The sequence below is a fragment of the Hylobates moloch genome, unplaced genomic scaffold, assembly GCF_009828535.3.
Source record: "Hylobates moloch isolate HMO894 unplaced genomic scaffold, HMol_V3 SCAFFOLD_6, whole genome shotgun sequence".
NCBI lineage: Eukaryota > Metazoa > Chordata > Mammalia > Primates > Hylobatidae > Hylobates > Hylobates moloch.
In genome coordinates, this window is record NW_026652281.1 from 82,183,432 (window position 1) to 82,210,461 (window position 27,030).

At 52.9% G+C, this 27,030-nt stretch overlaps 2 protein-coding genes across 2 annotated transcripts; one reads left to right on the plus strand and one right to left on the minus strand.

Annotated features, from left to right (window-relative positions):
* The first annotated feature begins 1,390 nt into the window (after positions 1-1,390).
* On the plus strand, positions 1,391-9,055 carry SLC5A2 (solute carrier family 5 member 2). Its single transcript, XM_058440950.1, has 14 exons — positions 1,391-1,543; positions 2,941-3,012; positions 3,087-3,191; positions 3,997-4,161; positions 4,438-4,543; positions 5,593-5,673; positions 5,803-6,032; positions 6,316-6,451; positions 6,667-6,774; positions 6,906-7,056; positions 7,164-7,332; positions 7,407-7,622; positions 8,390-8,516; positions 8,595-9,055. The coding sequence occupies exons 1-14, from the start codon at positions 1,409-1,411 to the stop codon at positions 8,819-8,821; spliced, it is 2,028 nt and encodes a 675-aa protein (XP_058296933.1). The 5' UTR covers positions 1,391-1,408; the 3' UTR covers positions 8,822-9,055.
* RUSF1 (RUS family member 1) lies at positions 7,774-27,030 on the minus strand. Its single transcript, XM_032157244.2, has 13 exons — positions 26,711-27,030; positions 26,401-26,515; positions 19,306-19,351; positions 18,122-18,154; positions 17,932-18,037; positions 15,162-15,263; positions 12,166-12,236; positions 11,903-12,087; positions 11,767-11,824; positions 11,265-11,335; positions 10,484-10,627; positions 10,296-10,373; positions 7,774-9,220 (listed from the first exon to the last, which is right to left on the minus strand). The coding sequence occupies exons 1-13, from the start codon at positions 27,008-27,010 to the stop codon at positions 9,123-9,125; spliced, it is 1,407 nt and encodes a 468-aa protein (XP_032013135.1). The 5' UTR covers positions 27,011-27,030; the 3' UTR covers positions 7,774-9,122.

The window sequence follows — 27,030 nt, forward strand, 5'->3', positions numbered from 1 at the left end:
TAGTTCCAGCTATTTGGGAAGTTGAGGTGGGAGGATCCCTTGAGCCCAGGAGGTCGAGGCTGCAGTGAGCTGTGATCACGCCGCTGTACTCCAGCCTTGGTGACACAGCAAGACCCTGTCTCAAAACAAAGAAACACATGCTTTGTTGGCTTTTCTCCTTGTTTCATTTCTCTTCCCTACACCTTCACAGTCCATACTGGAATCACTTCCTCAGGAAAGTCGTTGCACACAAATTCTCATCTCAGGGTCTCCTTTTAGAGGAACACAAACTAAGGTACTCCTTCATCCAAACTCTGTCATATTACACTCATAGCATTTTTCTCTGTTCCCCATCTCCGGGATGACCATCGCTGACATAATCAGGCAGGACTTTCCTTCGACTGTCTCCTGACATCCAAGTCTGGTCAATTCTTCTAGAAAGGTAGACATACAAATATTAACCAACCTATCCCTTCTTGAATCCAGTCCTGTGCTGAGCAATGAGACTCCAGGGAGGAATCAGATCAGTCCTGCCCTTTTTAATTTTTATTTATTTATTTTCTAAGAGACAAGATCTCACTCCGCTGCCCAGGCTGGTTTCAAACTCCTGAGCTCAAGTGATCCTCCCACTGCAGCCTCCCAAATTGCTAGGATTACAGGCATGAGCCCCCACACCCAGCAAGTCCTGCTCTTGAGGAGACTCTAGTTTGTTGGGAAGACAGACCTGGACCTAGGCAAGGGCCACACAGTGTGCTCAGAACTGCATCGGAAATGTCAGAGAAGTCTTTCTTGAAGAGGCGACACAGGCTGGGTACTGAAAGCTGAGTAGGAGTTGGCCGTTTGGGAGACAGGGAAGTGCTCTAAACAGAAGACAGTTTGTGCAAGGATTTGGTGGGGATAAAAATATCTGGTCAAAAAAAGCAAAAAGCAAAAATCTGGGCTGGGTAGGTTAAAGGAGTGGGAAAGGATTTCTGATTTCCTCTAGATTTGGTTTGGAGAAGCAGGGGGAAGGATGAGTGGGAATTGGGGCATGGCCAGGGTTGGAAATCAGGCTGAAGAGCTTGTACTAAGAACTATGGAGGGTTCCTGAGGAGGGTGAGTCAGACTTGGATTTGAAAATGATTCCTCTGGATTAGTTAAATCCAGGGATGTTGGCTTAGCTAAGAAGGAAGCGATGCATTTTTAGGGAGTAAAAGAGGTGATTTTGAGCCTGCAGCACAGGGGAGAGGGCGGAGGCTAATGCCCAGGAAGGAGTGCTCTTGAACTTGGAAGGGCCCAGCTCCCCAGGACCAGCCTTCAGCCTTGATATGACCTGATTCAGCTAAACAAAGCTGGGGAGCGGGAATGAGACCTGGGGGACTTGTCGGCTCAGTGCCCCTGAGGTAACCATTAATCCTTCCCCTGGGGGAATCCAGGGGCTGGTTCCCGGATGGGGCAGATCCTGGGGAGAATGGAGGCAGGCTCGGCACCAGAGCTGGGGGCCCAGAGGGCCCTGATTGACAATCCTGCTGACATCCTAGTCATTGCTGCATATTTTCTGCTGGTCATTGGCGTTGGCTTGTGGGTAAGAAGTTGGGGGGTGGCTGCTGGTGGCTGCTGGCTTCGGGGGCCTGGGAGAAAAGTCTCAGGGGGACCCTAGGTGGGAGAATGATGCTTGGATCTTTGAAGAAGAAACCTAGGCCTGGGGGCAAGCAGGTCTTTGGAGGTTCTCACGGAGGCCCAGCCAACATTCCTTCCTTGTCTTCCCACTTTGGGACTGTGCTAGCTAAAGGGGTCCATGGATTTTCATCAGGGTCAACATTCTAAATGGGGTCTCATTCCCCTGGCCACATTGTGGCTGACCAGCAGAAAATATTCAAGGCCCCCAGGAAGGTCAAGCCAAATCCACGCACAATAAATCCTGGGGAGTTGGAATGTGACTAGTGGCTCATACCTGTAATCCCAGCACTTTGGGAGGCCAAGGCAGGGGGATCACTGAGGCCAGGAGTTTGAGACCAGACTGGCCAACATGGTGACACCACATCTCTTTTTTATTTAAAAAATTTATTTAAAAATTATTTACTTTTAAATAGAGAGGGGTCTCACCATGTTGCCCAGCCAAGTCTTGAACTCTTAGGCTCAAGCAATCCTTCTGCCTCTGCCTCCCAAAGTGCTGGGATTACAGGTGTGAGCCACTGTGCCTGGATGAGACCTTGTTTCTTAAAAAGAAAAAAGAAAAGAAAGAAAGAAAGGAAAAATTAAGTCAGGCATGGTGGTGTGTGTGCCTGTAGTCACAACTACTCGGGGGCCAAGGTGGGAAGATTGCTTGAGCCCAGGAGTTCAAGGCTGCAGTGAGCTATGATCATGTCACTGCACTCCAGCCTAGGAGACAGAGCGAGACCTTGTCTCTAAAAAGAAAGACAGATGTGGGGCTGGGTGCGGTGGTTCATGCCTCTGTACTTTGGGAGGCCGAGGCAGGTGAATTGCTTGAGGCCAGGAGTTCAAGACCAGCCTGGCCAACATGGTGAAACCCTGTCTCTACTAAAATACACACACACACACACACACACACATAGCTGGGTGTACTGGTGGGTGCCTATAATCCCAGCTACTTTGGAGGCTGAGGCATGAGAATTGCTTGAACCTGGGAGGTGGAGGTTGCAGTGAACCGAGATCACAGCACTGCACTCCAGCCTGGGCAACAAGAGCAAGACTCTGTCTCAAAAAATGAAAAAAAAAAAAAAAAAGAAAGAAAGAAAGAAAAAGAAAAAATACATGAAAAAAGGTGGGGAATTGGACACTGGGATTAGAGCCTGGGTTGCCCTGAGTGTCTGGGAGGAGTTGGGGGTGGCAGTGCAAACGATCAGGGAAGCTTGGCTCGTTAATCTTCAGCCAGAAACAAGGCTGAGGAATGTGTTGAGGTGGCTGATGACGTCTAAGGCTGTGCCCCAAACCCAGGTCTCCCCCGCCTCTGTCTCCCAGTCCATGTGCAGAACCAACAGAGGCACTGTGGGCGGCTACTTCCTGGCAGGACGAAGCATGGTGTGGTGGCCGGTGAGACGGGCTGGGCCAGGAACGGGAGGGGCCTGGAGAAGCAGCCCTGCTCACTCCCTCCTCTGGCCACCCAGGTTGGGGCCTCTCTCTTCGCCAGCAACATCGGCAGTGGCCACTTTGTGGGCCTGGCAGGGACTGGCGCTGCAAGTGGCTTGGCTGTTGCTGGATTCGAGTGGAATGTGAGGCCCTCTTTTTTCCAATAACCCCACCCCCAGTGAGAACACCTGGAAGGGTCACACCTTGGGGAAACTCCAGGAAAGGGGGAATGAGACTGGCAGTGGGACTTCCCAACTGCGGGGTGTGGCTGGGCTGGGAGTGGAGGTCATACATCCAGCCAGGAAGCAGAGGGGTGCAGGGGTGACCACTGTCGGTCCTGCTCCTGACTTGCCATGTGAGCCAGTCTGCACCAGCCACTGCCTCTGGGAGCTTCCATTTATTCCTCTCTGAGTGGGGTGAGCAGCCTCAAAGCCAGGGAAGCACCTGCTCAAATGTGCTATGAAGCTGTGGTCTGTGAGGAACTCGGGGCCAAGTTAAAGCCCTTTGCAGAAGTGAGGAGCAGGGACAAAGCTCTGGGACTAAGGCTCCTGTTGTAGGGGAGATTGGGCTTTGAGCTCAGAGCTTCCTGGAGGAGAAGACTGCTGAGCTGATCCTTGAGGGACACAAGGTTTGGGTGGCTTTGGCTCAGGTCAGTCTGAGGGGTCTATGCTGGGGTTCATATCTAGATGATCATAGGGACAACATTGGGGAAAACGGGCCAGAAGTGATAGCCTGGGGAGACAAAGAGGGCTCCAGTTAAGAGCCCAGGAGGGTGTCAGCTCTGTTCCTTGGTGCCCAGGGCCCCGGGGCCATCACCTGCAGTTGTCCTCTGGGCCCCAGATGTGGCCCTTCCCAGGGCCACTTGCTTGGAGTAGCACCTTCACGAAGAGGTCAGATCCTCAGGGACGAGGGCAAAGCCACCCTCAGCGGCAGTACTGCCCCCCGTAGGCGCTCTTCGTGGTGCTGCTACTGGGCTGGCTGTTTGCACCCGTGTACCTGACAGCGGGGGTCATCACGATGCCGCAGTACCTGCGCAAGCGCTTTGGCGGCCGCCGCATCCGTCTCTACCTGTCTGTGCTCTCCCTTTTCCTGTACATCTTCACCAAGATCTCAGTGAGTGCCTGTGGCGGACTCAATTGGGCCCTGGAAGGGCGGGGCTCGAGTGGGATCTCTAGAGAACCCTGGAGGGCGTGAGACCTAGGAGAAACCACTGCGAGGGTTATGATGATGGAGGCAGAGCCTGCAATGAATGTCTCCGGGGCACCACCCACAGTGCTGGGACCTGGCAAAATGGAGGGAAGCTTTGAGGCTAGTAGGGCATGGCCTGGGCAGGAGGTGGGCCAGGGACACTACCCTGGGTCCTGACCTGGCACTTGCTCCTCCCCCAAGGTGGACATGTTCTCCGGAGCTGTATTCATCCAGCAGGCTCTGGGCTGGAACATCTATGCCTCCGTCATCGCGCTTCTGGGCATCACCATGATTTACACAGTGACAGGTGCCAGCAGGGGCTTAGGAAAGGGAGTGGGCCTGGGACACTGCTGCCAGCTGTGGCAGGGTTTAGGGAGCTGCCAGAGGAAAGCAAGCTGGAGAGGTCTGGAAGTGTGGTGTGGTCCAAGCAGGAGAAGGAACTAAATCTTTGGAGAGCAAAGGCTTCCTCTCTTTCCACTGTCTCTTGGATTTTGACTGGAAGTTCAGAGAGAGAAAGCCATGCTGGGCTTGAGTGAGGACTGTGAGAAAAGGAAGATTTAGCAGCTCTTGCCTGCCTTGAACACCTGGGAGAGCGCACCTGATGAGTCTCCAAGATCTCTGGCCAAACCCAGTATGGTTCAGAGGGACCTGGGGTGGGGTCTGAGGTCAGATGCGGACCAGAGTAGGCAGGGCTTGGTGCCAAGGCCCTCTTGAGGGGACCCACCTCCAGAAGGAACGTAACTGAGTATTGGAACTTAGAGAATCATCCTCTCCTATGATGACACAGAAAAAACTGGGGCCGGCTGGGAGCAGTGGCTCACGCCTGTAATCCCAGCACTTTGGGAGGCCGAGGCGGGCGGATCACGCGGTCAGGAGTTTGAGACCAGCCTGGCCAACATGGTGAAACCCCATCTCTACTAAAGATACAAAAAATTAGCTGGACGTGGTGGCCCGCGCCTATAATCCCAGCTACTCGGGACGCTGAGGCAGAAGAATTGCTTGAACTGGGGAGGCGGAGGTTGCAGTGAGCTGAGATCCACCATTGCACTCCAGCCTGGGCAACAGGGCAAGACTCCAACTCAAAAACAAAAATAAAAACAAACAAAACTGGGGCCTAGAGGGGGCTGCTAGTGGGGGTCCTGCAAGTGGGCAACTGGCTCTAAAACTCAGCCACACTCTGCCCTCAAAGCCCTGCTTGTTGGTGCCTGCGTGCATGAGCCCCGAGAATAGGCTATCGTTTTGAAATTTATTCTCCAGGAAGGGGAACTCTTTCAAATTCCCACAAAGACGCCTTATTGCTAAGGCCAGCCTGTAACATAAACAGCTGGGCTGTCCCCTGACCCCGGCCTGTTGCAGGAGGGCTGGCCGCGCTGATGTACACGGACACGGTACAGACCTTCGTCATTCTGGGGGGCGCCTGCATCCTCATGGGTTACGGTAGGGGCTCGCCTACCAGGGAGGGGCGCGGAGGGCGTGGTCGCGGAGCTCTCGGCCTGCGCGCGGGGCTGTTGCGCGTCTCCGGTCTGAGGGTCCTAAGGAGGGTCCCCTGACGGCCTTGCCCGGCAGCCTTCCACGAGGTGGGCGGGTATTCGGGTCTCTTCGACAAATACCTGGGAGCAGCGACTTCGCTGACGGTGTCCGAGGATCCAGCCGTGGGAAACATCTCCAGCTTCTGCTATCGACCGCGGCCCGACTCCTATCACCTGCTCCGGCACCCCGTGACCGGGGATCTGCCGTGGCCCGCGCTGCTCCTGGGACTCACGATCGTCTCGGGCTGGTACTGGTGCAGCGACCAGGTGCGGGTATAGGGCTGCGCCTGCAGTGAGGCCGGGGCGGAGCCGAGACGGGCGGAGCCTGAGTCCCTCCCCGCCTTCCTCACAACGGTCTAAGGCGCGGTCTGAGGGGAGGGAACCCCTCAGGTTGGTGCTAAACCAGACGGAAGGCTCCATCTGCTCCAAGCGTGCAGCTGAACTTGGGGCACTCACGAGCCAGAGGCGGGGCACATATTAGAGCGGAACGGGGCGCGGGGCGGGGCCAAGGGGAGGCCCGCACGCGGGCAGCTGAACGCCCCTCCCGTAGGTCATCGTGCAGCGCTGCCTGGCCGGGAAGAGCCTGACCCACATCAAGGCGGGCTGCATCCTGTGTGGGTACCTGAAGCTGACGCCCATGTTTCTCATGGTCATGCCAGGCATGATCAGCCGCATTCTGTACCCAGGTAACGTCCGCGTCCCCGCCCCGCCCCTTTCCTGTGCCAGCGACCGGGCGCCCGTCGCCCAGTTCCGTCAACCTCCTAAGACTCAGGAGTTTGGGCGCGGAGTCCCGCCTCCCTCCGGGGGTCGCACGCCTCCTCTGCTAGGATTCCCAGTCCCCACCTCCTGGGATTCCCAGACCAGGCCCCGTCCTAGCCGCGCGCTGGCCTCTCTCTGGCAGACGAGGTGGCGTGCGTGGTGCCTGAGGTGTGCAGGCGCGTGTGCGGCACGGAGGTGGGCTGCTCCAACATCGCCTACCCGCGGCTCGTCGTGAAGCTCATGCCCAACGGTGAGGGCGGCCCCAGGCCCCAGGCGCAAGCTCGCTGCGGAGCCTGCTGCTGGGAGGGATCGTCCCTCGCTCAGCTGCAGCCGCCCTGGACCCCCAGTGGCCCCAGCCTCACGGCTGCCGTCGGCCCGCAGGTCTGCGCGGACTCATGCTGGCGGTCATGCTGGCCGCGCTCATGTCCTCGCTGGCCTCCATCTTCAACAGCAGCAGCACGCTCTTCACCATGGACATCTACACGCGCCTGCGGCCACGCGCCAGCGATCGCGAGCTGCTGCTGGTGGGACGGTGCGTCCTGGGCTCCCCTCCTCCCCAACGGATCAGCCAGGGGCGAGGGCTTGCGCACCTGCAGGGGAGCCCAGGGTCCGGGTTTGATCCGACGGCCTCCGCCGCAGGCTCTGGGTGGTGTTCATCGTGGTAGTATCGGTGGCCTGGCTTCCCGTGGTGCAGGCGGCGCAGGGCGGGCAGCTCTTCGATTACATCCAGGCAGTCTCCAGCTACCTGGCACCGCCCGTCTCCGCCGTCTTCGTGCTGGCGCTCTTCGTGCCGCGCGTTAATGAGCAGGTGAGCGGCACGCGCATGGTGACGGCAGGGCTGGGCTTGCACATCCTGAGCAGGCTGACCTGTTTCCTTCGCAGGGCGCCTTCTGGGGACTCATCGGGGGCCTGCTGATGGGCCTGGCACGCCTGATTCCCGAGTTCTCCTTCGGCTCAGGCAGCTGTGTGCAACCCTCGGCGTGTCCGGCTTTCCTCTGCGGCGTGCACTACCTCTACTTCGCCATCGTGCTGTTCTTCTGCTCTGGCCTCCTCACCCTCATGGTCTCCCTGTGCACCGCACCCATCCCCTGCAAGCACGTGAGTGGCCGGGTGCCCCAAGCAAGCACTGTGGGACACAGCACCTGCCCTCTGCTTTCCTGGAGTGCCCAGCGGGGAGGACCTGAATTTCTAGACTGAGGGTTGGGAATGGGCTGGGGGTCCAGCTGCAGATGCAATTGCAGAGCAAGAATTTTTATTTAAATACATTTATTTGAACCCGCCTGGAGGAGGCTTGATGTTGATGGGTTAGTGATTAAAGCCTCCCAAAGCCAATCCTTGGCATGGCCTTTGGGACTCAAAACACAGGATCTGACTAGTGGGGCACAATACCATCTTGAATGCCCACAAAAAGGTTTGGTTTTGTTGCCAAAGGGCAGGTGGCTCCAGGCAGGGCTAATGGTGGCAGGGTGGGGTGAGGACAGGACAAGAGATCTGGGTGTGGAAGAATGCCCGGGATTCCTCAGCAGCAGGAGGAAAGGGTGGGAGCACACAGGCACAGAACACTGTGAGCAGGACTGCCAGGCCAGTGTCACAAGCGCTACCATGTGGGTATAGACAGATCTGAGCTGATAAAGCTGGGGGAGCAAGGCCAACGGCTTTAAACACAAGCTCAGGGGTTCGGGGTTTATCCCGAGGGCACAGGGCAGCCATGTAGGGTGGAGTTGGCATGAGTTGAGCCCGGGCTGGGTGCGTAGACTGGACAGAGGTGGGTAGGGCAGGCAGTGACAAGCTGGTGTGCAAGAGACTTTAGGGCCGGGCGTCGGGGGACAGAACTCCCACCTCGTCCGTGCTCCCACCCTCCCCAGCTCCACCGCCTGGTCTTCAGTCTCCGGCACAGCAAGGAGGAACGGGAGGACCTGGATGCTGATGAGCAGGAAGGCTCCTCACTCCCTGTACAGAATGGGTGCCCAGAGCGTGCCATGGAGATGAATGGTAGGGCACCATGCCGGGAGGTGGGGCTGGAGGAGCTGAGTTCCCGCAAACTAACTGCAGGGCCTCAATTTCCCTCAGAGCCCCAGGCCCCGGCACCAAGCCTCTTCCATCAGTGCCTGCTCTGGTTTTGTGGAATGAGCAGAGGTGGGGTGGGCAGTCCTCCGCCCCTTACCCAGGAGGAGGCAGCAGCAGCAGCCAGGCGGCTGGAGGACATCAGCGAGGACCCGAGCTGGGCCCGTGTGGTCAACCTCAATGCCCTGCTCATGATGGCAGTGGCCGTGTTCCTCTGGGGCTTCTATGCCTAAGACCAACTGTGTTGGACACCATAAGCCACAGCCTCACAGGAAGTGGGGGGTGAGGAGCCTGCAGTGCTCCTCAGAAAAGGGGAAGGAGCACTGGGGTGAGAAGGTCCTGGCTCCCCTTCTCCCGGCCTTCCTCTGCCTGGGGCCCACTGCATCTGATTGGCAGTCACTTCCCATGAGGGTGTGGCCCACCCGCTGCAGTTGCCCTAAGGAAAAATAAAGCTGCCTTTCCCCACGTCCCGCTGTGGCCAAAGTGTCCTTGCTCCAGGTTCCTGCCTTGGGCTTGGGCCTCCGTCTGGGCTGCTCACAAGACCTTCTTTTCGGGAGACAGAAGCCATGTGGCCCTCCACTCATCCACCTCTAGCTGGTGCTTCTCGGTCTTCCAGCCGGCATCCTGCAGTCCTGGGGAGAGATCATGGGGTGCTGCCGGGAATGCTGGGGACAAGGGTAAGGAGAGGCACAGGCTGGGTGCAGGGTTTGTGCATACTGGGGCTCCCACTGCCTCTGCTCGGTGAGTATGGCATAAAATGGGGCTGAAACCACACCTGGCTGCAGCAAGAATTCATCGAAATGGCACACAGAAGAGCGCTGGGATGGAACAGGCGCCAGACAAAACGTCCTCAACAGCCAATGTGAGGGCCTCCCCGCTCCATCCTCCCATTTTCTACATGTCAACTGGGATTACACAGACTGTCTACACTGATACCACTTCAAAGACCATTCTAAGCTCTCCGTCCTATAAACAGGGAAACTGAGTCCCAAACAGGATTGCAGGGAGAACCCATTTTTTTTTTTTTTTTTTTTGAGATGGGGTCTCTGTCACCCAGGCTGGGGTACAGTGGCACAATCTGGGCTCACTGCAACCTCTGCCTCCTAGGCTCAAGTGATCCTCCCATCTCAGCCTCCTGACAGTCCCACAGGCGTGCATCACCATGCACAGCTAATTTTTTTATATTTTTGGTAGAGACAGGGTTTCATCATGTTGCCCAGGCTGGCCTTGAACTCCTGAGCTCAAGTACCTGCCTGCCTTGGCCTCCCAAAGTGCTGGGATTACAGGTGTGAGCCACTGTGCCCGGCAGTCTTTTTTTTTTTTTTTTTTTTGAGAGAGGGTCTTGCTCTGTCACCCAGGCTGGTACAATCATGGCTCACTGTAGCCTCGACCTCCCCCAGTTCAGGTGATCCTCCCACCTCAGCCTCCGGAGTAGCTGCAACCACAAGAGCAGAACCATACCTGGCTAATTTTTGTATTTTTTTTGTAGAGACAAGGTTTTGCCATGTTGCCCAGGCAGGGTCTCAAGCAATCTGCCCACTTAGGCCTCCCAAGGCGCTAGAATTATCGGTGTGAGCCGATAATTCTGCACCAGGCCCAAGAACCCAAGTCTTTTACCTTTCAGGTGGAAGTGTGGGAGTGGTGGAAGGCGGGGCCCCCAGGGACGAAGCTTCAGGGGCCAAGCAGCCATGGGCTGAGGGATGTTACCTTTCAAGAACTTTGGGAACAGCATGTCCAACACTTGGTGTGTCTCCTTGACGATGACCCAGCTCTCTTTCTTAGGACCTGGGTATGGGGGTGCAGAACCAGAAGCTCTGTGTCCTCCAGCAGGACAGAGTTTGTCCTCTCTCCTCCCCACCCTGAGGCATCAGCAGTCTAGATCATGAGGCACTTACCTGCCCGCACCCGGTTCCTCAGCTCCTCCAGCTCTGCTGGAAGGGGTCCATCTCCCTGCAGGGCCCCAAGCATCAGCCCATGTGTGGCGGCCCTTAGGATGTTCTTGGGGCCTGCCTTCTGGTTCAGAACTACCTGTACCTGGTCTGGAGGGACCCAGAGACAGACTGGTATCAGGGAAGGGCCACCTCCCAAACCCCTTCTATCCCATCACCCTGCTTCCCCTGTCTGCCCCGAGACCTTGGCCTGGCATGGAAGGCCAGCACCTCACCCCTTCCTTTCCAATTCATCTCCTGTTGCTCCCCAATGTTCGGGCCAAACTGACCAATTTCCAAATACAATTTCACAGCAGCTCACTGGGCTGGGTCTATTTTGCATTTCTTTAATGGCTAGTAAGAATAAGCGCCTTTTCACACTCAACCAGCAGACCAGCACACTCAAGGACTTGTTTACCCAAGAGGCAACCCAGGATGGAGAGAAGGGTGGTTTCCCAGGGACAGCAAAGGTCATAGCCTTCCTAAGAGTGCTGCAATGCAGCTTTACAGTCACATTATTTGATCCTCATAAAAACACTGCAGGGAATAAGGCAGGTACTGTTAGCTCCGTTTTACAAAGTGGTGAAGTGAATTTCACTGGGGCATTGCAGCTATAATTTGAACAGTCTAGAGCAACCCCCAGAACAGGCAGCCTCCAAACTGCCCAGAGCTCGGGGCCCTGGGTTGGAGGAATGAGAGGCTGACCCGGGAGGGTGTGTTTTAGGCTGGGAGAACGAGGCACACTCACTTCGTGACTGGTCCCAGCAGAGGAGGTAGGGTTCTTGGTGCCCCTCAACCAGCTGCTGCAGCTCAAAGACACTGTGGGGGAGAGGACAGTGCAGTGGGGGTGGAGGACAGCAAAGGCAGGCATGCCCAACCAGCCACTGAACAGCCACCCACAATGAACTGAAATGATCCAGGCTTCACTCAGGTCCCCTCGCTTCCTCTCTCCCTCAGCCATTACCCACACACACCAAATCCATCCTTTCTTCCTGTATCCAGTCATCCAACTTCCCCATCTGCCCATCCTTCCTTCACCCATCGAACACATCTCTTACATCTGCTTCATGTCATACACCCTTTCCTTCCGCATACACCCACACCAACCCCACATCTGTTCAGCAGCAATGAAGAACCCTGGACAGAGAGGTGGGGCCTTGCCAGGGAGGCCAGTGTGTAATCAGAGTGAGGGGTGTGTGCGGGGAGTGTGGGTGGCGGTGGTGATGAGCAGGAGATGCTAGGCCACTCACCTGGAGACCAAGCGGTGTAAGGGGACCCCCAGGGATAGAGACGGAGCTGGCCAGAAACCTGTGGGAAGCTGGGGTCAGGACGCCTAGGCAGTGGGAGAGGCTGAGACACAGGACGCGAGACCAGGGGCAGGGTCACCTGTCCACAGCGGCTCCATGCGATTGGCTGCAGTCGGGTCAAGTACCTCTCCCCTCTGAAGGTAGTGCTTCAGGACCAGCCGGAGCCGGCCTTCGTTCAAGGTCTCCATGACCAGGGCTCGGACCGCGCGGTAGTTGGCGTAGATGTGGAGGGCAGTGAGGAAGAAGAAACATCCAAGGCTGAAGCTGGGGTGAGAGAGTGAGGTAGCCGAAGTGGGCAGAGGCCCAGCTGGGGCTCTCCTGCCCACCCTGTTTCCGGCTTACCCAGGGCAACCTGAAACCAGAGGGAGCATCAGGAGGCTGACCAAGAGCCCCGCCAGGTTCACCAGCGTCTCCTGGAAAATGGCAGAGGGAGTAGGAGTTGGAAGGTGCCCCTCCAGGCCAGACTGAGTACCCCTGAGTGCCTTTTACCCCATCCTCCCTGCTCCACAACCTCCCAGGGCTCCCTACTGCAATGTGGGTAAATTTTTAGTTTTTGGTGGGTGAAATGTCATTTAAAAGATGCCAGCTCGAGGTGGCTCACACCTGTAGTACCAGCACTTTGGGAGGCTGAGGTGGGCAGATCACTTGAGTCCAGGAGCTTGAGACCAGCCTGGGCAACATAGTGGGACCCTATTTCTACAAAAATATTAAAAATTTGGTGGGGCATAGTGGCTCGCGCCTGTAATCCTAGCAATCTGGGAGGCCGAGGTGGGCAGATTCCCTGAGCTCAGGAGTTCAAGACCAGCCTGGGCAACATGGTGAGACCCATTGTACTTTTGTAAAAATACAAAAAACTAGCCGGGTATGGTGGCGTGTGCCTGTAGTCCCAGCTACTCAGGAGGCTGAACTGCTTGAGCCCAGGAGGTGGAGGTTGCAGTGAGCTGAGATCACGCCACTTCACTCCAGCCTGGGCAACAGAGCAAGCCTGTCTCCAAAAAAGAAAAAAAAAATTAAGCCATGATTGCACCACTGTACTCCAGCCTGGGAGACACAGTGATACCCTGTCTAAATACATATATGTTTATCAGTTGCTTTTTTGCCCAGGTAGGTGCCCTTGGAATACCCTTGAACACATCTTCTTTGTCTTGCAAGTCACCAGAATAGACCCACACTCAGGCACTCACTAATGTGTGTTTTTTTTTTTTTTTTTTTTTTTTTAAAAGAGCTAGGGTCTCGCTGTGTCACCCAGGCTGGAGTGCAGTGGTGCAATCATAACTCATAGCCACCTCAAACTCCTGAGCTCAAGTGATCCTACCACCACGCCTCCGCTAATTATTACTGCATTTTTTGGTAAAGATGGGTCTTGCTATATTGCCCAGGCTGATCTTGAACTCCTGGGCTCAGGCAATCCCCACCTCAGCTTCCCAAAGTGCTGGGATAACAGGCATGAGCTGGAATAACTTCTGTTTACTGATTTAAAAAGTTGACTGCTCCCCTCCCACCAAGCTCCTTTGGTATGCAATAACTGGCAGATAAATTTGCAAAGGGGTCAAGGAACCATCCGGGAAGAAAAGGAACAAGACCCACACCTCTTCCCTTGTGTATCAATGTTAGGAGAACACTCTGATGGCTGGATTGAGATCACCCTAGGGGAAGGGACCCCAGGCTACCTGCCCCCAACTCATCATGAGGGAGAAGTCTGGATTGGTGCCCCTGACTACTGGGCTCCCAGGGAGGGCTGGTCCTGGCACACAGAGGACCCGAGACTGGAGAGCTGTTCTCACTCAGCCCTCCTGGAAAAGGCGTATGCTGTGGGAATAAAAGCTGTGGGTGTGGCAGGAAACTGGGAATCAGGGACCTGGGGAGTTCAGGAGCTCCTCCCTCCCAGGTGGGAAGAGTCATTTCCAGTGGCCACATCCAGTGACAGCAAAGCTGCATCGGCAGAAAGCCGGGGTCTGCTGTGGGACTGACACATTCCCAGGTTAGTTCTGGATACATCCCTGGCTCTGTGGACTGAGGAAGCCCTGGGGTCTTGGGAAAAACGGCTTGGGGTTAGGGGGAGGGCTGGGGGCCAGCGAGAGAACAGGAGAGGGACACCAGGCATGGAGCTGGGAGTCCTGCGGTGAGGGGCCTGTGCTGTGCTTCCTTCTTGCTCCTTAACAGCCTGTGGACTTAGGTTCGGAAGAGACAATGGGTGGAATGAGCCCCAGCGTCCTGAGAGAAGGGACTTCCCCAGGGGTCCCCAGGGAGATGGGACCTCTCCATGCTTTATTTCTTCATCTGTACTAAGGCAACTGTGAGCATTTACTGCACATGCCCACTGTGAGAATTTAAAGAGTTCCCAGAAACGAAATACTTGGCACATGGTTAGGGCTTAGTAAATATTAGCTTGGGTTAAGATTATTGAGCCAAACAATGGAAGAGAAGGCCAGAAAGTAGGAATGCATAGAACAGCAGTTTCTAAATTGCTTCAGTGTCAAAGAAAACCATCTCACACTTCTGGGACTTCCCTGGGCCTTAATTTCCTCATCTGTAAACTACGGATGAAGTAGTACCTACCTCAAAGGGTTGGTGTGAGAGTTTGTTTGTTTTTGAGACAGGGTCTTGCTCTGTCACCTGGGCTGGAGTGCAGTGGGGTGATCATAGCTCACCGCAGCCTCCACCTCCTGAGCTCAAGGCTGGGACTACAGGTGTGCACCACCACACCTAGCTAAAGTTTCTTTTACATATTATGTAGAGATGGGGTCTCGCTGGGTTGCCCAGGCTGGTTTCAAACTCCTGGCCTCAAGTGATCCTCCCATCTTGGCCTCCCAAAGTGCCAGGATGACAGGCGTGAGAGTTAAGTGATGCAGTGCACGTAAGCACTCAGCATGGGTTTGTAGAGGTCTAATCCATGCAGAGTTTAGCCTTAGGGGTGTCCCTACCCCAATTCCAGGCTCCCTGGGGTGGGTAGTGGGGCTGAGCCAGCAGGCCTGCTAAACTGCTGAGTGGAAGCCCCAGCCAGTGACCCAGCAACCCCACGTGCTGAGTACCTCTGACTTGCCAATTGCCCTGGCATGTGGGGCCTCATGTGATCAGAACATCCAGCTTGCATGGTGGGGTCTGGAGAGGGCAAGGCTGAGGGCTTGCTCTCAGCCACACAGGTGGCAGGCAGGGCCTGAGATCAGCTCGGACTTGCTGCCACCAGAGCCCAAACCCCTACTCCTGCCTGGGTGTCTTGAGTCAGCAGGGAGCACCCACACTTCTTCCTGTGTGTTCCTGGGCCCTCCAGGGCACTCGGGGGCTTCTCTCCCCTTCCCCTCCCCACTCCACGTCCTCCCTCCAGCTCTGGCACTCACCTGGCTGCTGTCCTTGGCTGACACATCGGCCATGTTGTTCCTCCGAGCCTGGTGCACGGTCAGGGCAGCCCGAGTGGCTCCACCCGCAACACTCACAATGCACTGGGTGGGGAGGGGAAGAGAGAAGGTTGGCGGAGACACGTGTCCTGGTAACACAGGCATTCAGACCAGCTGGAGAAAACCTGGCTCCGGCCAAACTCTGAATGCTGTCCTTGGTATCTAGTTCTCACCTTGATGCCCCCTAGGCTCAACTTCCCTGTCCTGTTCTAGGAAACTGGAGTCCCGCCTGCCACTACCACCTTGGGGACTGGCCTCACAGAAGCTCAATTTCCTTCCCCAAGGTGGAGGCCCAAAGATCATTCTCAGCCCAGAACTCCCAGCCCTCCAGCTCCTGCTTTGGCTATACCCTCCCCACTACTGGCGGGAGGCTCAGGCTGCTTTCCAGCTTCATGCTTACATCTGCCTCCTGTAACTCCTCTACTCTCCTCCTGCCCCAGTTGAAGCTGTCGAAACCTACAATGATGGCCCTGACCTCCCAGGGAGCCCAGATCTCTCCCTCTGAGATCGCAGGATAAAGCTCATCAAGGAGGGTCACTGGTCACCCACAATCATCCCGAGTTCATCAAAGCTCTTTTACTTATTACTATTTTTATTTTTTTATTTTTTATTTTTTAATTTTTATTTATTTATTTTTTTTTTTTGAGACAGAGTCTCGCTCTGTCGCCCAGGCTGGAGTGCAGTGGCGCAATCTCGGCTCACTGCAAGCTCTGCCTCCCGGGTTCACGCCATTCTCCTGCCTCAGCCTCCGAGTAGCTGGGACTACAGGCGCCCGCCACCGCGCCCGGCTAATTTTTTTTTGTATTTTTTAGTAGAGACGGGGTTTCACCGTGGTCTCGATCTCCTGACCTCGTGATCCGCCCGCCTCGGCCTCCCAAAGTGCTGGGATTACAAGCGTGAGCCACCGCGCCCGGCTACTATTTTTATTTATCCTTAGTTTTTGAATAGAGACAGAGTCTCTGTGTGTTGCCCAGGCGGGCCTGGAACTCCTGGGCTCAAGAGATCTTCCCACGCCAGCCTCCCAAAGTGCTGGGATTACAGGTGTGAGCCACCGCCCCTGGCTGAGGGCTCTTTTAGATGCCAGACATAGACTAAGGTGCTGTGATACAAGTCAGACCCAGGCCCTGCCCTCATGGAGCATATAGATCAACAGATAATAAATAAACAAGTTAATATGCAGGCAGAGGAAACAGTCTGTTCAAAGACGAGGAACAAGGGACAAAGTGCGGGCAAAGTGGCTGGCAGGGACCTGACCACGCGGAGCCTGGCAAGCCTGGTGAAGGTCTTTCCCTAAGAGCAATGGAGCAGCAGAGTGACCTGATTGCTTTCCTCTTTGAAAGGATCACTGGGCTGCTCTGAGAGGGGAGCAGCAGGGAGGCTACCTGGGAAGCAACGGTGCTCTCTCAGCAGTGAGAGGTGGTGACAGGAAGACGGAGGAGAGAATGGACTGGAGATTTTGAGGAGGGAAAAATAACAGAACTGAAGGTTCATCTGAAGGTGACAGATAAGGGGAAGGGGGAAGAGGAGGTGGCAGTGGTGGTGGCGGCAGCATGGATGACAGCCAGGCTGGCTTCTCTTGGTGCAGCTGGGGATGGAGGTTGTGGAGAGGGGAACTCTAGAGAGGGGTCTTAAGAGGCAAGCTCATGGCCCTGTTCCATTCCCTTGTTGGACAGATGAAGAGACTGAAGTCCCAAAGGCAGAGTTTGAAGCAAAAGCCAGATGGCACAACCCTCGGTCCACAGCTACAGCCATGCTTTTCTCTGAGGTTTCCTATCCTGTTTAGGGGTGCTCGTAGCATTTAGGCCTGCAACCAGGGAAGCTAAATGTCCTCTACCACAAGGAACCGTTGCACCCCAAATGCTAGTACTTATGGAGAAACACGGCCCTAATGTGATTTTAAGTTGACACATGGGCCTTGGAATGGGTCTTCCATTTTCTTGAGTTTCTCCTCTGGGCCAGGGACTTAACTCTGACAGGATATGCTCTTTACTGAACCACGCCAGGCCTCAGTGTCCTCATTTGGATGAGACCAACCTGCAAGGGTTGTGCGGGCAACAGCTCGGCGTGGAGAAAGAGTGTGCTTGAGCCCCGCGTGTCCCCCAGCTCACTGTACGGTCTGTGCTCCATCTCCACCTCGCCTCCAGACCTTAAGCTGTGCTGTTTCTTTTGCCTGGAACACCCGCCCTGCACCTTAAACTCCATCTTCAGGACCCAGGCTCGGGAGAGCTCTTCCTACACTCCCTGACCAGGCTGGAATCCCCGCCTTATCCTCTTGCAGGCCCCTACATTTCTCATTTGAAATACCTGTACCTATAATTCCACAAACACTGGTGCAATTATGTGTGGTTTCCTTTCAAAGATGGGGGGCCCACATTCTGTGCCAAATATGCAGTAGGCACTCAATAAATACTGTACTGAAAGAACCAAAGAGAAGTCAAGGAAGCTGGTTCCAAAATATCAACATTGGACAACCCCTTCTAGGTCTCAGCTCGGAGCTCCCTCCCCAGTCCTGTGGCTCTGGACATTGCCTTACACTTTCTGGGGCACTAGACGCTGTCTGGCTGGAGGAGGGTCAGAAAGGATGGTTGGGTTCGAGTAGAAACATCTGAACTTTCTTATTCTTCTTGACGTGGCTTGAACACAGAGCCCAGGTAAACTCACACACTACCAAGGCAGGTGTCTTGGGCAGATGGGTGCCCCCACAGGAGGCTACCTTGGCCAGGTTGCTGGTGGAGACGGTCATGGTGAAACAAATTGGGTATACAGGAGCCATAATCTCAAGGAACATAGCTATGTCATTGAGGATGTCCGCAAAAAGCCTGGGGAGGGATCAGAGGTTAGAGGTCAGAGGTGGAGACTTTCATAATGGAAGACTCTCCTCCCCCGTCCCCGCCCCTCCTCACCTCCACTGCTTGGCGTTGCAGTCCAGTTTGCTCCTGTTGGGGAGGAGAGGTTGTTGTAATTTGGACTTAAGAAACACATCCTATGGGCAGTGTGGGGAGTCTTGGACCACAGTAAAGTCTGAAGAGCTCAGGAAAACCCACATCCCCAGACAGACATCTGTCCCCACAGCCGGTCACTGCTACTTAAAATGCCACCATTAGCTGGGAGGACCTTCAGTGACTGACTGATCACCTAATGTCTCCCACTTATGAACTCACGATTTACCAAGGAAAAACCCTGATTGTGTTGTGGCTGCTCCCCAGCCTCTGTCAGTCCTTGGAGGGAGGCTCTTCCTAGGTTCCTCTGCCTCTCTCCATTCTTCTTGCTTTAGACTGAGGGTACCCAGCGAGCGTATTTTGGACTAGTAAACATCACATTGAGTGTGTAACCCTGCATGTTACAGACAACTAGCCCTGATAGAGGATATGATTTCCCTGGATCACATGGAGAGTTGCGGAAAAGGCTAAGAGAGCCAGGCTCCGACATCCAGGCCTAGGGTACTTCTGTTACACAACATCGTGGATGGCTACCTCACCTGTCCTTTTCGTCAGACAGTGACTCCCTGCCCTGTGCACAAACACTTGGAAACGACTTCTCTAGGGACCCAGTGGCAGGAGATACTGCAGTCCCAGCCCAGCTCACGATGTGCAGCATTAGGCCCGAGTCTCAGTTTGAGATCTCCTGGAGGGAATGGGAACATTCTTGGGAGAGGTATCAGACAATAATGAGATCCTGAACACATGGCCTGGTTGAGGGTTCTGCCCAGTGAACTGCCCAATACCATGGAAAGCACAGGCTTCAGGTTCAAATCCCATCTCGCTAGTTATAAGCTGTATGGTTTGGGCAGGTAACTTCCCTCATGCAGGTGTATTTCACATTTATGAAATGTACACATCCAATCCCATCCTACAGAGTTGCTGTAAGGATTAGAGACAACATACAGAGGCTCAGGGGGCACAGTTACAGCTGCTAATGGTGGCTAGTGTTTACTGAGCCATTATGTACGATGCCATGGGCATTAAGCACTTTGCATAGGTCATCTCATGGAACCCTTACAACCACAATTAATGGCAATACTATTACTATCATTACTACCACCACTGGGAAGAGTTGCCAGAGTTGCTGGCTGGGAAGACAAACTCACCCTTTCCACCAGGCAAAGACGATGCGGCCCAGCATGCCAGTTGAATCTGGGGGAGAGAAGGCACAGGTAAGGAGCAAGGAAGAGGCGTGGGAGCTGTGGGGCCTGACAGACCCTGGCACTGAATTGGCCAATTCACCGAGTCACTGCCTTTGGGAACTCAGTCTGGTACTAGAAGTTGTGGACAGTCATAGCTGCATAATGGGGTCAGAAGTGCCTACACATAGCAGTTCCTCAATATGTCCCCTAGGAGACATGGACAAGAAATGTTCTTTGCAGAATTGTTCATAACAGCAAAAAACATGGTAATAATGCAAATGTTGACTGACAGAATACACAAATTCTAGTATATTCACCCAGAGACATTCTTTCATAGATGAATACTACTATTAAACTCTTGCATGAAAATAACTCATGAAGACCACATACAGCACAGTTTGTAAAGCTCTAAAATTAAAACTAAACAATACAGCACTTAGGAATATTTACCTATTTAGTAAAACTATTCAAAAAAGTAGGAAATCTTCAGTGGAAATTCAAAGGTTATTGCTAACCTATTCTAGCTTTTAGGCTGGGCAGTTGGCTCACAGATGGTTATTATGGGATAAATAAATAAAAGGATTTGGGCTGGGTATGGTGGCTCAGGCCTATAATCCCAGCACTTTGGGATTACAGGGGGTTTGGGCCCAGGGACCGCTTGAAGCCAGGAGTTCAAGACCAGCCTGGGCAACACAGCAAGACCCCATCTCTACAAAAAGTAGGAAAGAAATTAGCCAGGCATGGTGGCATGCCTGTATTCCCAGCTACTTGGGAGGCTGAGGCGTAAGGATGGCTTGAACTCAGGATATCAACGCTGCAGTGAGCTATGATCATGTCACTGCACTCCAGCCTGGATGACAGAGCAAGACCCAGTCTCAGAGGGGAAAAAAAAAAAAAAAGATTTGAACTGCAGCTGGGGTTGCACGGCAGAGGGACAGGCCTCCTTAGGCTGGGCAGAGTAAGAGAAGTCTCTGGAATCAGTGGGACCTTCGTTTGCACAACAAATGCTTTCTGGCTACCTAACTCTCTCTGCCAGGTACTTCATGACCACAGTGACTGAGATGATTCCAGGGTCAAAATCCAGCCAAAGAGCAGATAACAATCCGTACAGAAAACACTGATTTAGACCAGGGATCGGTAAACTGTTTCTACTCCCTGGTTTTGGAAATAAAGTATTACTGGAATGCAGCCATGTCCATTTGTTTACAGATTGTCTATGGCTGTTTTTGCAAGACAATGGCAGAACTGAGTTGCTGCAACTAAGATTATAAAGCCTGCAAAGCATTAAGATCTGGCCTTTTACAGAAAAAGTTTGTCAATTTGGACCATCCATTATACAGAGAGTAGCACCCATTAAGCCTGGCAGGAATATTTTAGAACGAGACACCTGAGAGGGACTTATACAGTGGACATGGGAGAGGACAGATACCATGGGGAGAGGATTCGGACTTGTCTGAGCTTGAGGGCACTGACCCTGACGTGGGGATGTAGGAGAAAGGACACTACGTTATGGGAATGAGGGCTGGGAGCTTCCCACAAAACATAAATGCAACGACACGGGCCAGCCCTCCCATTCTCCACTGAGAGCAGATGCATTCTCCCCTTTCCAGAGCCTTCTTGGGCACTGAGTCATGCTTGCCCACCCTAGACTTGAGGGAAATCAGTAAGCGCTCCGGTGCACACCTGAAATACCTGTGCCTTTTCATCTTCACAATGATCCTGAGACTTTGGGAGGGATCATTCCCCTTCACTGAGGCTCCCATTAGATTGGTGAAAAAAATTGAGGCATTTTACAAGAAAATATGGATTTCCAGCTTCTCTGAAGAACCTGAAGACATGGCCACACTGGGGCTGCCCTCTCTCACGGCCAGCATCAGCTGGGGCTACCTCACTGAAGGAAAGCATGGGTCTAAGCTACTGCCATCTGGCCTGCTTTGTTTCTCCATTTCTGTCCTGACTCTGGAAGTAACACCCAACAAGATGGTTTTACAGGCCTCCCATCACTCACTTTAACCTCTTCCCTTCAAGTACATTATATTCTCAGCAAAATCATCATTGTGCCAGCCACCACACCTGGCTAATTTTTGTATTTTTAGTAGAGATGGGGTTTCACTATGTTGGCCAGGCTGGTCTCAAACTCCTGACCTCAGGTGATCCACCCGCCTTGGCCTCCCGAAGTGTTGGGATTATAGGCGTGAGCCACTGTGCCCACCCAGACTCTATTTTTCTTCCCTTTGGCTACACACTTGTATCCACTCAGGTGTATACCCTCCTTGGGCCACCTGACAGAAAGGGAGCCTATTCTACCTTTCCATGGATCATCAGAGGCATTTACAGGACAAATGATATATATATACTCCCTAGCATCTGAGTCAATACTGTCCACTAGAATAGAAAACTTAACTCCCACTTGCATTTTTTTCCTCCTCATTTACAACTGGCCAACCTGTAAGATCTAGAAACATCTGAGTCCTAATAAGGAATCAGCTGACCACAAATTGTACTTGGTTCCACTTGAAATTTTTAGCTGGCAAAAGAGTGTGGTAGTTAAGAGTGGAACACAGGAATAAGTCTGCCTGGGTCAAAATCATGGCCCTAAGTGACCTTGGACAAGTTACTTAAACACACTTTTGTCTCCGCTTTTCCATCTAAAAAATGAATAATGGCAGCTAACTAATATGGCTGCTGCAGAGATCAAGACACATATTACATGTAACCGTACAAAATGTGTGGCTTAAGGTAGGCTGCCAAAATATTAGCAACAAGTTTTATTACTATTGCTACTCATGACAATTAGCATCATGTTCCACTGATAGGTAACTGAAAATGATCACATCAAAAAATTCCAAGTAAGTTTCTCACATGAAGCTCTGCACAGAAATTTCCCATGTTTGATGAAAATGAGCTTGTAAAATCCTAATTGAGAGCTTCTTTTACTATCAATAACAAGCCTTTATTTATTTATTTTTTTAGATGGAGTTTTGCTCTTGTTGCCCAGGCTGGAGTGCAATGGCGTGATCTCGGCTCACCACAACCTCCGCCTACCAGGTTCAAGTGATTCTCCTACCTCAGCCTCCTGAGTAGCTGGGATTACAGGCGCGCACAATCATGCCCGGCTAATTTTGTATTATTAGTGGGGGCGGGGGGGGGGTTTCTCCATGTTGGTCAGGCTGGTCTCGAACTCCTGACCTCAGGTGAGGTCTGCCTCAGCCTCCCAAAGTGCTGGGATCATAGGCGTGAGCCACCGCACCTGGCCAATAACAAGTCTTTTAAGTAGATTTTTCATCCTTTTTCTTTGAGACAGGGTCTCAGTCTGTCGTCCAGGCTGGACTACAGGTGCCTGCCACCACGCCTGGCCAATTTTTGAGTTTTTTGTTAGAGACGGGGGTTAAACCATGTTGGCCAGGGTGGTGTCCAACTCCTGACCCCAAGTGATCCACCTGCCTTGGCCTCCCAAACTGCTGGGATTATAGGCGTGAGCCACCGCACCTGGCCTTTTGTTTTTTTTTTTTCATATCTTAAAGTGATCTTGATTTTTCTTAATAACTTGTCTGAGCTAAAGGTTTAGCGTTCCTTTTTTGTTTTAGACAGGATACTGCTCTGTTGCCCAGGCTGGAGTGCAGTGGCACTATCTCGGTTCAATGCAACCTCCACTTCTTGGGTTCAAGTGATTTTCCTGCCGCTGCTTCCCGAGTAGCTGGGATTCCAGGCACGTGCCACCATGCCTGGCTAATCTTTGTATTTTTAGTACAGATGGCGTTTTACCATGTTGGCTAGGCTGGTCTTGACCATCTGACCTCAACTGACCTGCCCACCTTGGTCCCCAAATCCCAAAGTGCTGGGATTACAAAGATGAGCCACCATGCCCCGCCAAGGTTAAGCATTCCTAATCCAAAAACCTAAAGTCTGAAATGCTCCAAACCCCGCAGCTTTTGGGAGTGCAGACATGATGCCACCAGTAGAAACATCGAATGGTGAAATAGCACAAACTGTTCTTGTAGGGAAGAGACCAGACTGTTACTGTGTCTATGTAGAAAAGGAGGACATAAGAAACTCCATTTTGATCTGTACTAAGAAAATTGTTTTGCCTTGAGATGCTGTTAATCTGTAACTTTAGCCCCAACCCTGTGCTCACAGAAACGTGCTGTATGGAATCAAGGTTTAAGGGATCTAGGGCAGTGCAGGATGTGCCTTGTTAACAATATGTTTACAGGCAGTATGCTTGGTAAAAGTCATCACCATTCTCCATTCTCGATTAACCAGGGGCACAATGCACTGTGGAAAGCCACAGGGACCTCTGCCCAAGAAAGCCTGGATATTGTCCAAGGCTTCCCCCGACTGAGACAGCCTGAGATGTCGCCTCGTGGGAAGGGAAAGACCTGACTGTCCCCTAGCCCGACACCTGTAAAGGGTCTGTGCTGAGGAGGATTAGGCGAGACATGCTGGTGGCAATGCTGCTCTGCTACTCTGCTACACTGAGATGTCTGGGTGGAGATAAGCATAATTCTGGCCTACGTGCACATCCGGGCACAGTACCTTCCCTTGAACTTATTTGTGACAGATTCCTTTGCTCACACGTTTTCCTGCTGACCTTCTCCCCACCATCACCCTGTTCTCCTGCCACATTCCCCTTGCCGAGATAGTGAAAACAGTAATCAGTAAATACTGAGGGAATTCAGAGACTGGTGCAGGTGTGGGTCCTCCGCACGCTGAGTGCCGGTCCCCTGGGCCCACTGTTCTTTCTCTATACTTTGTGTCTTATTTCTTTTCTCAGTCTCTCGTCCCACCTGATGAGAAATACCCACAGGTGTGGAAGGGCTGGCCTCCTTCAGTTCTGAATCAAGGCAATCGTGGTAACAGTGACAATGAAGAGGATGTTGTTAATACTACAGAAAAAGTGCCTACAGACAGCACGGTGAGGATGTGGGAGGGGATTATTGAGGCACTAGAGCAGCATACATTCATAACAGAACAAGAAATCAGGCAGTTTATAGAATCCAAGAGAGACTTCTAAGATAGAAACCACAGTTGATGAGGCAAATGACTCTGGTGGAAACATTTTAAAAAGCCACCCAGCAGAACACTTCCTCATCCCTAGAGGACCCGCTTCCTGTCCTTCAACGGCTTCTAATGTTTCTTCTCACCTTAAAAAAATAAAATATGGTGTCTAGTAACCTTTTCATCAAAACAGCTGAAGACTGAGAGCCTGCCATTTTTGTTGCTGCTGCCATGGTTCAGAAGCTGATACAGGTGTTCTGGTGACCTGCTGTGCTGCTTAGTTACCCTGAACACACAATTTCTCACTGTATTAGTGGTATATCATGTTTTATACTGTTAAATGCTTATGTGTGAATAGGTATTAGAAAATGACTGCTTCTTGGTAGCATATACATTCAGAGTCAGGAACGATGGGGACGTTAACCAACCAGATTGTCCATGCGTCGCTGAGACAGTGACATCTTTGCTTTCTGATGGATCAATGAACACAAAGTTTGTTTCATGCACACTATTGAAAATATAGTATAAAACTGCCTTTAAGGTATGTGTATAAAGTATATATGAAACATAAACAAATTTCATGTTTAGACTTGAGTCTCATCCCCAGCAAATCTCATTATATACATGAAAATATTGCAAAATCAAAAAAAAATTCCAAAGTCCAAAACACTTCTGGTTGCAAGCATTTTGGATAAGGGATATTCAATCTGTATAGGCAACATGTTGGTGACATCACATGAAAACAGCAACTATTGACCCAAGCTCCAAATGCATTCCAAAAATACGGCCAACAAGCCGGGCGCAGTGGCTCACGCCTATAATCCCAGCACTTTGGGAAGCTGAGGCAAATGGATCACCCGAGGTCAGGGGTTTGAGACCAGCCTGGCCAACATGGTGAAACTCTGTCTCTACTAAAAATACAAAAAATTAGCGGGGCAGGGTGGCACATGCCTGTAATCCCAGCTACTTGGGAGGCTAAGGCAGGAGAATCACTTGAACCCGGGAGGAAGAGGCTGCAGTGAGCTGAGATTGTGCCACTGCACTCCTGCATTCCAGCCTGGGTGACAGTGAGACGAGTCTTAAAAAAAAAAAAAAGAGATGGGGGTCTTCCTATGTTGCCCAGGCTGCCTCAGCCTCCCAAAGTACGATGATTAAAGGTGTGAGCCACCGTGCCCGGCCCAGTTTTCTCAGTCTTAATGGTAAAGGTGTAAACAGGAGGGTCTTGTTTTCTCAAAAAAATCCAGAGAGGCTCACAAGGGATGTGGCCAGACAGATGCTACGAATGGAAAGAGCTTTTCCTTAGATCTGATTTATCAGGTGGATGCAAATGTAATTGCGGGTTGTCCATTACCTTTAATGGTAATAACGACAAAGAAACCCCGCAATTACTTTTGCACCAGCCTAATAAATACCCCCTGGGAGCAAGAGTGAAAGACAAAGGACAATCGCAAAAGCCATGGGGACACCTCGTGTAGCGCATGTAACAATTTCCCTTTTCTGTTCTATTTCCCTCTCTGGGTGGCATGGTACCAAACTGTACTTTTTTTTTCCTTAAACAATTTTTTAAAAGCTGTACACATTCAGCAGATAGTCACTCTATTATTTACAGCATCATCTGGTATCCTAGAGCACACACAATACCTTCCATTCTTTCCAGGCTCTCCTCTCTCCTTCTCAGGACCAACTATATCTTTCTTTTCTGGAGCTCACCAATTTCCCCTATCCTGGGCAGCTGGCAGTTTTATTCAATCAATTGCATTCTTATGCAATCTTCCGCAAAGAGAATAGGGATAAAGGGGAGGGGACGGGATTTGGGATCCAGATGATTGAGACTCAGAAGTCTGTGTGGGGAATGAAGTGCGGCTGCTAGGCTGGTGAGTGGGATGAGGGTCTTCCAGATGTGGGAAGTAAGACTGGGTTACAAAGCACCGCTCTAATCACTGGGGAGACCTGCCTGAATTCTACCTAATGGGGCACGAGTCCATACATCTATACACATAAGAGCCCAGCGAAGGCAGGGCTGACAGCAGCAATACGTGAGGCTCCAAGAGTGCAGCTCACCTTTCACGAGCCAGGTGGCCGTGGCAGCTGAAACAGTGGCTTTTGCGTTCCCCACCCCTATGCCCAGCAAGACTGCCTGGGTGGCTAGGGAGCCGGAGAGGCTGGAAGCAAAGGCCTGGAGAAGAAAACAAGTAGGGTGAGAAGCGGGCGTAGGAGCGTGGCGATCTAAGTGCCTTCATCTGTTCCTGCTCTTGCTGTATGCGGCATGTCGGACCCCCCGCCCCCCCTCCCCCGAGTCTCAGTCACCCGTCTATTACTGGGGAGGGAGGAGTGGCCTGCACTGTCCCCTGCCCCAGACGACCGAGCTGACCTGCACGGAATCCCACAGCTGGTAGGGCAAGTAGTCCGGGCTGACGCTATCAGGAAAGCCCTGCGGCAGGAACACGGCCTGGAGCCCGGAGAGGGGCGGCGAGGAGGCCCCGGGAGCCCCCACTTCGCCCGCATCTCGTCCTTCGGGTTTGACCGTGAAGGCCCTGGAGAGCCCCCACCAGCGCCAGCCCCCGACCTCCCACTGCAGGCTCCCGTCCGCGGCGGCGCGGCAGCCCCGTGCCTCCCCAGAGCCGAACTGCTCGGAACACAGTGGGGTCTCCAAACCCGCGTCGTCAGCCATGCCGAGCTTCTGGGTCCCAG

Coding starts and splice junctions, on each gene's coding strand:
- SLC5A2 (XM_058440950.1), top strand. CDS start 1,409: ATGGGGCAGATCCTGGGGAGAATGGAGGCAGGCTCGGCACCAGAGCTG. Junction 3,192..3,996: donor TTGCTGGATTCGAGTGGAAT/GTGAGGCCCTCT, acceptor TGCCCCCCGTAG/GCGCTCTTCGTGGTGCTGCT. Junction 8,517..8,594: donor GCGTGCCATGGAGATGAATG/GTAGGGCACCAT, acceptor AATTTCCCTCAG/AGCCCCAGGCCCCGGCACCA.
- RUSF1 (XM_032157244.2), bottom strand. CDS start 27,010: ATGGCTGACGACGCGGGTTTGGAGACCCCACTGTGTTCCGAGCAGTTC. Junction 18,155..19,305: donor GTCTTTGCCTGGTGGAAAGG/GTGAGTTTGTCT, acceptor CCTCCCCAACAG/GAGCAAACTGGACTGCAACG. Junction 12,088..12,165: donor CTGGTTTCAGGTTGCCCTGG/GTAAGCCGGAAA, acceptor CTCTCACCCCAG/CTTCAGCCTTGGATGTTTCT.